This window comes from Maniola jurtina, chromosome 9 (genome assembly GCF_905333055.1).
Source record: "Maniola jurtina chromosome 9, ilManJurt1.1, whole genome shotgun sequence".
Taxonomy (NCBI): domain Eukaryota; kingdom Metazoa; phylum Arthropoda; class Insecta; order Lepidoptera; family Nymphalidae; genus Maniola; species Maniola jurtina.
In genome coordinates, this window is record NC_060037.1 from 8,553,018 (window position 1) to 8,565,731 (window position 12,714).

Here is a 12,714-nt window from a genome sequence, read left to right on the forward strand (position 1 = left end):
ATTATAGCAAAATGGGTTGTATGGTGGGCATTTGCACTTGTCAGGTCTCGTTTTTTTTATCGGATGTCAGAAGCGTGTAAACTGACTTGTGCAAGCATCTTTGCTTTTCATTGTTGGCCATAGTTTAATGGTAACAGGAATCTAACTTTGACCGCCTGTCGTGCAACTAGATCTAAGACACATAGTCAGGCTCCCTGTAAAGCCTAGGCGGCATTGAGGCTACACGTTGCCGCGACGAAATGGCATCGTAGTGCGAATTCTGATAAAGAACAAAGCAGCGTAATTAAGAGTTAATACACTCTTTTGATTCTATCTTAACAGGGCTCTCTCCGTCACTCGCTTCATACAATCGTAGTTCCAATTTCATTTGAATATTAAGCAACCAAAGTCCATGAAATTTTGCAGACATATTCTAGAAACTAATATCTGTGTCTGTGGTGTTTTAGATTTTTCTAAAAATATGTAGTTTTAAAATTACAGGGGCTCAAAGATTTGTATGTAAATTTTTAAGACCGCGTAACTTTGAAACCGAATATTTTAACAGAAATCTGGAAAACCACAGACATAGATATTAGTTTCTAGAATATGTCTGCAAAATTTCATGGACTTTGGTTGCTTAATATTCAAATGAAATTGGAACTACGTTTGTATGAAGCGAGTGACGGAGAAACCCCTCTTAAGATGCTCCTGTAGAAAGCTCGCGGCGCAACACCTCGACTTTTGATTGGATTAACGTTCTGTGATAGATACAACATTGGAAATAAAAAGCACGTTTGTGAGTGTAAAGTCTTTAATAAGGAAGCTGCACAAATGAACTCTAGATAAATCTAAAGTGCTTCAATCACCTTTTGTTTCTTATTATTAATATAAATAAGGCTTATATTATTAAAGTCAAAAATCGTAATATCTATATTTTAAGAACTATTCAAACATTCATTCCCATCTATAGAAAAATGTCTACTTAAAAATTTCGCCAATTTATTGGAAGCGACTCAAGTTTCCTTAACTTTAATTTGGTGGTTTTTAAAATTATATCGTACTTTATTTATACAAAATTAATTATTTAAATTGTATTACATTATTTAATCCTCTTTGTGATCTTCATCGTTGAGCCGAATAAAACTTTCGCTTGTAGCAGGCGTCTCCAACAATGCCAGACTTTCAACCTCTCCTGTAAGTAATGAGTAATATTTGTCATTAGGTAATCTTAGTATTAGGTACGCATAATTTATTTTTTGTTGACTTGTTTATTTTTGGTTGACTTTGCTCTTGCTATACCTAAAAAATCTATGTGATTTTAATGATTTTTTCTTCACTAAAATCTGTTCACTCTTGCCTTGAAGGTACTTAGGCTATACGTGACCTAAGTACCTTCAAGGTACTTAGGAAACATGGACGCTGGAAGAGCCAAACCTTAACAGTTCTTATCGGTATTCCGAAATAGTGTTGCACATCAACCAATTCTCCATCCAGCTAAGAACGCTTTCATCAAACAGACAGAAAACTGAAATATCAATCAAGTACTAGGTAACTAGTCATCGAAAAAAAACACACTTACCGATTCTAACCGTAAAATTAACAGACTCGCTTTCATCGAGCATCGAGAAAATATTTTCAACAGGAATGTACACATTTTGAGTGTGCTCTAGAAAATCGGCATCCTTTTCACACTTGCATGGACGCCTGAAACAAAATTACAACACTGAACTCCGGAAGACGGTTGACGACTTAACTTTTTAAAGCGTAACCAAGGTTATGTTAGAAGTAGGTACAATCAGCAACAAAGCAAGGCTTGCACCCGCCCATCTTCTTTCTTTCTGCTTGCACCCGCCCATAGTCGCTTGTACTGGCGGGTGCAAACCTAGCTTTATTGCTGAATGTACACAAGCGTAATGGAACTAAATGAAAATCAACATTTTAGATTTCATTCCGATCTCTGACCATTAAAAGGAATTTATTCGTAGCGCGCTCCAAGCAAACGTAATTTTGTTGTCATTTGAACGTTATCCAACCAATCTCAATGAAATAGTGTAGACTGTAGACAGTTTTTAGAAATTGTTTTCCAGATTTCTGTAATACTGTGTTCATTCAAAGTTATTTTTGAGCGCGTGTAACTTTGAAACTAAATATTTTTAAGGTTCCGTACCTCAAAAGGAAAAACGGAAACCTTATAGGATCACTTTGTTGTCTGTCTATCTGTCTGTCCGTCCGTCCGTCCGTCCGTCGTGTCTGTCAAGAAACCTATAGGGTACTTCCCGTTGACCTAGAATCATGAAATTTGGCAGGTAGGTATTTATATAGACACGCCGATTTGTTTCCAAAACGTGCCTACAAAATTTCATTGAGTGTAATTGGTACATAATCAAATGTGAACCAAAGTACGTTTGTATTGACAGCGCTGAAGAGCTCGCCAGAGAAACTTCTCTCTTGAAATGATCTACTTATTTTAAAATATTAAAATACTTCAACGTAATGCGTAAAAAATATTAAATAGAAACTCTATGAAGTCTTTAAGGAAATTAATCTCAAATTCCAGCAAACTTTGGTAACGATAAGATAAGACGTATCATTTTACAAAAAGGAGATTCAAGCCATAAATTCTGTGTACTCATTTCTTGTGCGAAATTCGTAGTTAAATTTCGTTATTTACTCTGAAACCTTACCTATAAACAATCTTTTTGCTTGGAAGATTTGGTAGAAATATGTCTACCTCGAAGTAAAACTTATCAGCCTGTTCGTCATTTACTAAGACAGTCCACATCATCCTACCTGAAATACGAGATAGGTATATTAAGAAAATAGGGATAGAGAATTTGAATCAATAATACAATATAATAAAGAGGTAAAGTTTGTAAGTTTGGATGTAGGGGGTTTTAATCTCCAGAACTGATGATACAATTTTGAAAATTCTTTCAGTGATAGACAGCTATCCCCGAGTACTATCCATACTATACTAATACTATAAATGCGAAAGTGTGTGTCTGTCTGTCTGTCCGTCTGCTAGCTTTTCACGGCCGAACAGTTTAACCGATTTTAATGAAAGGTACAGAGTTAACTTACTTCGCGGGGAAGGACATAGGCTACTTTTCATGCCAGAAAATCAAAGAGTTCCCATGGGATTTTTAAACGCGGGATGAAGTCGCGGGCATCGTCTGGTAAGATATAAATTATGTAGATATATTACGTGAACAAAGTTGCCGAAAAAAGCAAGTATATTATAAACTCTTAATCTACTAGAATTTAACCGTGTATAAGGCAATATGGACTAACCTCCTCTCTTGTCATAAATCTGGTAAACATTAAATATCCTATCAAAACATTTTAACAGGAAATAATTGAGCACAGGTTCCGTCCTCTTAGCGTCCCACTTATCTTTCACAGTGATAAAAGGTAGTTCTTTTACTTTCTGTTTGTGATCCGCGAAGCAATGGTCCATCCAGTCACCAGCTCGACCCTCCCACGCGCAATTACCTACAACAATTGTTCTTCATTAGTTTTCTCCTAAACAGGTATGACTAGGCAGGTGTCAAGAAAAAAAAGAAAGGGGATGTCTGATCTGCAATAATTACCTACATTACATCAATGTATAAAAAACAAATATGTAAAATCTAGGAAATCTAATTAATCAATAATAGGTTCTTAAGTATCATCATTCATCATCTAGGTAAGAAGTTATACCGAGTCGAGTAGAATTTAAGATTTAAATAATTATAGTAAGCAAAATATGATGACCTTATATTATTTTATGTTATGTTAATACAAGTATACACTGCATTAGTGAATCACTGTATCTCTTTCCCTAATCAGTACTTAAAATATCGTGACCAATGCCTATGTCAGCCTTTATCAATGCCACTTGAATATTCCATAGATTCGTACATAGATATACGAGTATGTATCGCTTTTGGTAACGATAGGCACTCTAATTTAATTACTCTCTAGGACCTAGGTCTACCATGTTTCTATAGCTATTGTTTTAATTAAAATTGACTAATACTACCAGCCTTCTTGAATTTACCCGCAAAATTCATAATGTGAATGATGTTTTTTCAGTCTTTGTGTACTAAACAATTATTACCATACTCTATCCACAAAAAGAATAAGTTTAGGGCTCTCTCTGTTACGGAATCCCATACAAATGACAGAGCCAAAAAACTCAGTGGGAGTTAACCATTTTGATTCACTAACTAATCAAAAACGATACCATGTTTTCGAATCATGGATAATACTGAATTGAATTTCGAATGTTCTTCGAAAACATGTTTCATCATCATCATCATCATCAGCCTGTGGACGTCCACTGTTGGACATAGGCCTTCCCTATAGAGCGCCACCACACCCGGTCCTCAGCCTTCCTCATCCAGCCACTTCCCGCCAGCCGCTTTATATCGTCGGTCCATCGTGCTGGAGGGCGTCCCACACTACGTTTGCTTAAACGCGGTCTCCACTCAAGGACTTTCCGGCTCCAACGGCCATCGCCTCTACGACAGGCATGGCCTGCCCACTGCCACTTCAGCTTGCTAATAGTTTGGGCTATGTCAGTGACCTTGGTTCTCCTGCGGATCTCCTCATTTCGGATCTTATCCCTCAGTGAAACTCCTAACACAGCCCTCTCCATAGCTCGCTGAGCAACTTTGAATTTGTGAACAAGGCCATTTGTCAGTGTCCACGTTTCAGCACCATAGGTGAGGACGGGAAGGACACACTGGTTGAAGACTTTTGTTTTCAGGCATTGAGGAATTGACGATGAGAAGACTTGACTTAATTTTCCAAAAGCTGCCCAGCCTAGCCGAATTCTTCTGTTGGCTTTCTCATCGAAATTGCTTCTGCCTAATTGAATTATTTGGCCAAGGTAGTTGTATTGTGAAACAATTTCGATGCCAACATTTTCGACGCGAACCGGTGTCGGGACAACGTGCTGATTGAGCATTATCTTTGTTTTGTCCATGTTTATCCCGAGACCGACACGTCTGGAAGAGCGGCTTAGGCTACACAGCATCTCCTCGAGATCTTGCGGAGATTCTGCTAAGATAACCACGTCGTCAGCGAACCGTAGGTGTGAGATGTACTCGCCATTTATGTTAAGTCCTCGTCCTTTCCAGTCCAGCGTTTTGAAGAGGTCTTCCAGTGCACTGTTAAACAGTTTTGGAGATATTACTTCCCCCTGTCTAACACCCCTTCGCAAGCTGATAGGTTTTGTCTGCTGAGACTGTATTTGGACGGTCATTGACGCAGAATCGTAAATACATCGCAGCACCTCGATATACCGCCAATCGACCTGGCATCTTTGCAATGATTCCAAAACAGCCCAAGTTTCGATAGAGTCGAAGGCTTTCTCATAGTCCACAAAGGCAAGACAGAGTGGGAGATTATATTCCTCTGTCTTCTGTATAATCTGCCTTAAGGTGTGTATGTGGTCTACGGTACTATAGCCTTTTCGAAACCCAGCCTGTTCTGGAGGTTGGAACTCGTCAAGTCTTCGGGCGAGGCGATTTGTAAGAACCCTCGAAAACAACTTATAAACATGGCTCAAGAGAGAAATCGGCCGGTAGTTTTTCAACAGCTCCTTGTCTCCTTTTTTAAAGAAGAGGATTACTACACTCTTGCTCCATGCTTTCGGCGTAGTTCCATTCATGATGACGTCATTAAATAACTCCTTAAGCTCTGTGAGTACAGGGGTACCTCCTGCACGTAGGAGTTCTGATGTGATGCCGTCATCACCCGGCGCCTTGTTGTTGTTGAGTTGTTTGAGGGCTATTCGCATCTCGCCAATGTCAATTTCTGGTATGTCTTCGGTGTAGTGGCGTGTCAAGGTCGCTCGTTTGTCGTGTGTCCTGAGCCGCTTTAGGAGCCTGAGAAGAGTACAGCTGTTCGTAGAATCTTTCGATCTCTTTCAACACCTCTGGTGTTGAAATGACAATCTTTCCTTCAGGAGTCCTCAGCTTTGTCAGGTGGCTTCTCTCAAGTCGTTTTGCAAACACTTTTGAACCTCGGTTTTGCTCGATTGCATTTTGGATATTGCGGGTGTTGTAGCGCCGGAGGTCAAACCGTATTTGTTTCTTAACACGCTTGTTCAGAGTATGCCACTCAGGCAACGCTGAGGAAGTATCTCGTCTCTTCTCCATTAATTCCAGGGTATCTTTGGAGATCTTAGATACCTTTTTCGGCTCATGACGACAATATTTGCGGCCCACTTCACGAACAACGTCAACATGTTTGTGATTGGTTAATTACTCAAAATGGTTAACGCACACTGACTCTGTCATTTGTATGTAGGTATACTAATTTTTTCCAAGGATAGAGTATAGCATAGCATACGAGTACGATCATGGTTCTACTTATAAATGGATTGGCTTTGACCCATCAGATGCCCAAGTTCATGTTCAGATTTGACCAGCGCAGCGGGGTGATTCGCTAACTCAGTGTCCAACCATAAGCGCTAGGCCACCGAACTCATTTTTTAGTCCATTGAAAGTTTTCTACGAAACAATATTTTAGTATCACCCAGTGAAGCAGCAATGTAGAACCAACCAACCAACCTCGATGGCCATCATACAGTGTTGATGTTTAGAGTTAGCGAATCACCTAGCTGAACACAAAACATCGCACTGTACTTATATAGTTTCTGCAAAACATTTACCTACCATAAACCCTGGCCATAAAACAGTTGATGATCCGAAACTGGCAGCTGGGCGTGTGCTTCTCCAGCTGAGAAATGGTGGCGTGCTTCGGACAGCCGGCGTTGGTGCAAGGAAATAGCACTTTGTTAGCTAGCGACTCCAGTGACATTGGTCGGATCAGTGCGAATTCTTTCTGTAACATACAAAATACTTCAGTGAGTATAATGAAATAATTTAATCATCTATAAGTATTATAAATGCAAAAGTGTGTTATTAGGGTTCCGTACCTTGAAAGGAAAAACGAAACCCTTATAGGATCACTTTTGTGTCTGTCCGTCTGTCTGTCTGTATGTCGTGTCTGTCAAGAAAACCTATAGGGTACTTCCTGTTCACCTAGAATCATGAAAAGCAAGTAGGTAGGTATTATAGCACAAGTAAAGGAAAAATCCGAAAACCGTGAATTTGTGGCCACATATTTTGTTTCTCATAAAACAAGAAACGTCTGGTAGCAGTGGGACTTGGACCATAAAATAAACCATGCCTCGGCCCTACTCTACTCCGTACTCTGTAGACGTTACCCGTTAGGATAGGTTTCCAATTTTATAAACGTTATAATTCCAGTAAATACCACTTTAGTAAATGCTTTTCAAACATTATTAAAGTATAATTAATAAATTGTTCCGCGGTGTATTGTAAGGACGGTAAATTAAATTACTGCCTAAAATAATTGGTTTTGCTTTAAGCCCATTCAATTTAAAATACCACAAAACAATTGAATCAATTGTTTCATTATTTCGATTAATTTTGTTAACAGACTGATTAAATATCAACAAGTTTGTTTCTTGAGTACGGAATAATGTTAATTTCTACCCGATCACAATCTTCATTCAATTTTATGTCACAAAAGTAAAAAAAGTCAAAGTAAAAAATTGTGACTACTTCTGGTGTACAAAGCGCCTAGACTAACGTATACGTACCAGTAACATTTAATTACCATAAAAAATAATCTCTTTAGTCAGAATTCGATACTTAATACCAGGTTGGTGCAGTTTAAAAAAATTAGGTCGAGTGTCTTAAAATAACCATAAAATAGCAATACTTATCACACAAGTATTAAAAAGGCGCAAGTTTGTGTGTGTGTTGTGTGTATGTTTGTTGTTCTATCTCACAAAAACTACTGGACGGATTTGACTTTTTGGAATAGAGATAATTACTTATACCTTAACACATAGGCTACTTTTTAACCGACTTCAAGGTTCTCAATTCGTCGGATTTTTTTTTATACTAGAAAATCAAGCAGTTCCCGAGTTTTTTATAATATTGATAGCGTTCAACTGTCACGCGCGGCGTTGGCATGGCGTTCTACAGTCCACACATATTTAATTAATTCATATAATTAATTTAACATTGCTAAATTAAGGCAAAAAATATCAGATTGCACTTTCGAAAACAATAAACTTTTTCTGTATTTTACTCTTAACAGGGCTCTCTCCGTCACTCGTTTCATACAATCGTAGTTCCAATTTCATTTGAATACTAAGCAACCAAAGTCCATGAGATTTTGCAGACATATTCAAGAAACTAATATCTGTGTCTGTGGTGTTTTAGATTTTTCTAAAAATATGTAGTTTTAAAATTACAGGGGCTCAAAGATTTGTATGAAAATTGATAGGATAAGACCGCGTAATTTTGAAACCGAATATTTAGAAAAATCTCAATCATATTTTTAGAGAGAGAGCCCTGTTAATTTTTTAATGATACTTATCAAAAGTAATAGTGTAGGTATAAATTAAGTTTCTTACTCACTTGGCATATGTGACACTGGTAGCTCTTCTCGTAGCACGGCCCACATATACTATGTCCATCCACGCATAGATATATCGGTGGCTTCATATATTTATTGCATTTTGTACATGTCAGCTCCTTGATAAGGCTTTCGTAGTGATCAGTCTCAAGAAGTGTGCTTAGAACCACTGGAACAAATAGACGCAACACAATCAGATGTGATGCCAATGCTTCGCTAATCTGTCTGATATTATACAATGTGCCCAAAACAAGTATGTAGTTAAATCATTTTTTTAAGTTAATTTTAAACATGCGGTGTATAACTGCGCGCGCTTGTGTATCTAATTGTTAGTCTATGACCTGCGCAACCCACCATGAAAATTATACCCTGAATTAAAAGACTAGTTTATATCCCGGAAAATTAAACAATTGTCGCGGTCTCAATTTAATAATGACTTAATTCTGCCTGTGATGGTTGTGAATTTGGAATGCTAAACTTCTATAGACGTGTAGAAGGAATACCTATAGTTAAGTTAATGTTCATTAAGTTAAAATAATGATATAAAGACATAAATCTGTCTCATTTTAACTCTTGGTAAAGTCTGAGCAAAATTAAGGTACGGTCTATATCCTCAGCCTAAGGCCGGTGCAATATAGGTTAAAATGTAGATAGATACGTACTTAGCAATGACCGTTAGTACCTAACTTTCCTTACAAGGGGGATGCATACCTTTAACACATACCTAATGTAATTGTATTCATAATATTATGATAAGCATTTCATCCAGTTAGAGAATTTAAATAAAGTAGAAATACCCACCACCTACATTTTATATTGGCGGGCGACTGAAATAAAACTGGTACCGAGAAAATTATTATGAATTTCGTGAATTCGTAAAATTTTCATACTAAATTGTTTCGAGGTGAAAATTTAATATTAGCACGTATTTATATTAAATTAAATTATAGCAGCTCTTGAATATATGTATTTATGAAAGATATAAGAAAATTATTTAGTAAACGTTTAACAGGTTTGATAGTTTGGTTTAGTTTAGTTAATGAGTTTTAAATGATATAGTTAAATGGTGATAATTTTTAAAAACCTGGTTTAGTTTCTTCGTCTCAAACAAGGACGTGTTTGAAACCCTCGTAGTTTACTTTTTGAGTGACATTGACACTCAAAAAGTATCTATACAATGGTGCCTATCTAAATATATAAAAGGAAAAGGACTGACTGACTGATTTATCTATGCACTTATTCCGCGCGTGGACTACTTACACTTTCAAGAATGATACTTAGAATATGTCTCTGCAATTGGATGCCAAATATCAGGCTGACCCGTTCAGTAGTTTAAGTATGAAATTAATATTTGAGCAGAATGTTTCATGTTTTATCAGAAAAAAAAAATTCTACCGTAGAATATTTCAGTTTTACATCAGTCAGTCAGTTGCGAGAAACATAAAGTAGACGCTGTACAAAGTCTACGGGAACCAATGTTTCAAGTTGATTGTACAATATGATGAATGGCATTTTTCCTAGGGCGGACATTTTAGAATTGAAAATTTTGCAACTGTGGGTTTAACATGATGCAAATCAGAATGGTTTCTGCTGTGTTTCTGTTTATTTGTTTTAAGGCTCGTATCTCTAGAGAAAAAGGAACTCTTATAGGATCACTTCGGTGTCTGTTTGTCTGTCTGCCTGTCATGCCTGTCAAGACTCATCAAGGGAATCAAAAACTATAGGGTTGAAGTAGCAATAATTACAACAGCAAATTCTTGAGGTCTACACAATAGCCTATGTCAAGAGTATTTGAAGCTGATTTTATATTTAGGTATATTTTCTGCAAACCATCTAAATCATAATAAATCTTTCCCCACACATTATGACGCTGAAGAACGTCTTATAACGTCACATTTCCAATGCACAATGATACCAAACGTAAATGTCAAGTAAGGGTACGCCTGCACTGCAAATTTTCCCCGCGCGAATTAATCCGCAGAATTCTGTGACGTTTAGAAATTGCATGGAGCCGGCCGCAATCGCGAAAAATGCGCGTGACTTCATACAATTTCCATGTAAATTCTGCAGGAAAAATCGCGCGATGAAATTTTACAGTGTGGGCATACCCTAAAAGAAAAGATGCAATACGGTAATGTCTAATTACTCAAAATTTAAAATCCCCCGACACAAAAACCTCTACAAGAAAACTAGAAAAGAGCTGATAACTTTCGAACGGCTGAACCGATTTTCTTCGATTATAGCTAAGAACACTCTCGATCAAGCCACATTTCAAACAAAAAAACCTAAATTAAAATTGGTTTATTCGTTTAGGAGCTACGATGCCACAGACAGACAGATACACACGTCAAACTTCGTCAAACTTATAACACCCCTCTTTTTGGATCGGGGGTTAAATATTATCAAGAACCTAAAACAGCTCTGCTCATACAACACGCTGTGTGCAGTGAATTATCCGTTCAATACTACTAAAAAAACACTGGATAAACCTTTTTCAGTGACCGTTTGCAAATATTGTGTCTAGACTGTGTGAAAACATTAGGTAATAACTATTCATAAGCATAGAATATTCCGTGGATATCAAAAAGCATACAATATGAAAATCTTAGTTCAAAAGCGTCTGTTACTGTTAAGTAATTCTAAATTATACAGTATACCGTCAATTTAACAAGTAGCTAGGTACATAAATTCATAGCGAATAGATATTAATTGTGATACACGAGATAAAATTTAACTAAGTACTTATCTAATTTATTTCTGTTGGCAACTAAATACGTAACACAAAATCAGTACTTTAAAATACCAAAGTACCTATTTAAACCAATAAAAATCACTTGTAAGAAATAGCGTGACAACAGCTGAAACTGAATTTCTGTAAGAATAACTAATAGTGTACTAACATTTTCTTCCCGCGATGGACGAAGCCGATGACATTTTTGAAACACTACTCACTTACACCACATAAAACACAGTTTTGCACAGCACATTTAGATCGACAGGAGCTTGTGTTAGTCGATTATGGTGTAATCGCTCAGCCATTTTTAGTGATAACAGACAGTTGTATCTTGAAACGTGATTGTATTATTGTTGGTCTAGTTGTGAGTAGTTCGTTGTTGGCGGCGGCTGGGGCCAGTCTATATTTGAGACAAGGTCAATACTAAGGGCCGCGCGGCTGACCGATGTGCTAGATTGGTCTAACACGGTTTTAGCTATTATTTTACATCTATACTACGAATGCAAAAGTGTCTGAATACCCGGCTGAGTCTGTTGTGGGCTCTTCTCAGACTTGGGTGCATTCGGAACCCTCGTAGCTTAAGTTTACGTAATTACTTATCACCACTATATTATCATCTTCCAAATCTAACAAATCTGACAAACAATTAGTGTACAATAGTACCTACTTTGAATAAACCATTGATTTTAGAAGCATAGTTTTGTTTATTCTGAGGAGTAAATGATTTTGATTTGTTTTTGTCACTGTGTGTCCGTTACCTTATCGGTCAATCCACTAAACGAATTTTGGCGAAATTCGATACGAAGACAGTTTGTATTTTGGATACGGATAATGACTACTTTTTCCTCGGAAAATCAAATAGTTCTCTATCGGAATATTTTAAAACCTAAATCCACGTGGATTTACATTTATTTCTTAACTAGCTGATGCCCGCAGCTTCGCCCGCGTGGATTGGTCAGATCCCCTGCAGCATCAGGATTGAGGAGTTGGAATCCAAATTTTTTGTGAAACAATGTCGCAAAGTTCCTCTATCGATTAAAAAAAAAATTACGCAAATCGGTTCAGAAATCTCAGAGATTTCGGTGTACATAGGTAGAAAAACACAACTCCCTTTTTGAAAGTCGGTTAAAAAAGTAGCCTATGTTACACCCTGGTCAATCCTCTACTTCTCTGTGAAAATCCCGTCAAAATCGGTTCAGCCGTTCTAAAGATTAGCCTTTTCAAACAGACAGACAGACAGACAGACAGACAGACAGACAGACAGACAGACAGACAGACAAAAATTTTAAAAACGTGTGATTCAGTTAAGGTATCGTTCAAATAACCCTATGAGCTTAATATGAGGTAGTTATTTCGAAATTACAGACAGACACTCCAATTTTATTTATTAGTATAGATTTGGCCAAGATCGATTCAGCGGGTTAGTTATGAATAAGTACATAGGTAACAGAGAGATAATATTTCTGTGAATTTAAGATGAGATTAGTAAATACTAATTAACCCCCGACCCAAAAAGAGGGGTGTTATAAGTTTGACGTGTGTATCTGTGTATCTGT

The 12,714-nt window shown here is 37.2% G+C and overlaps 1 protein-coding gene across 1 annotated transcript; it reads right to left on the reverse strand.

Moving 5' to 3' along the window:
* Positions 1 to 1,048: 1,048 nt before the first annotated feature.
* On the reverse strand, positions 1,049 to 11,571 carry LOC123868146 (E3 ubiquitin-protein ligase siah-1-like). Its single transcript, XM_045910529.1, has 7 exons — positions 11,325 to 11,571; positions 8,427 to 8,593; positions 6,645 to 6,813; positions 3,271 to 3,471; positions 2,664 to 2,769; positions 1,559 to 1,683; positions 1,049 to 1,171 (listed from the first exon to the last, which is right to left on the reverse strand). The coding sequence occupies exons 1-7, from the start codon at positions 11,356 to 11,358 to the stop codon at positions 1,083 to 1,085; spliced, it is 891 nt and encodes a 296-aa protein (XP_045766485.1). The 5' UTR covers positions 11,359 to 11,571; the 3' UTR covers positions 1,049 to 1,082.
* Between the last annotated feature and the right edge of the window lie 1,143 nt (positions 11,572 to 12,714).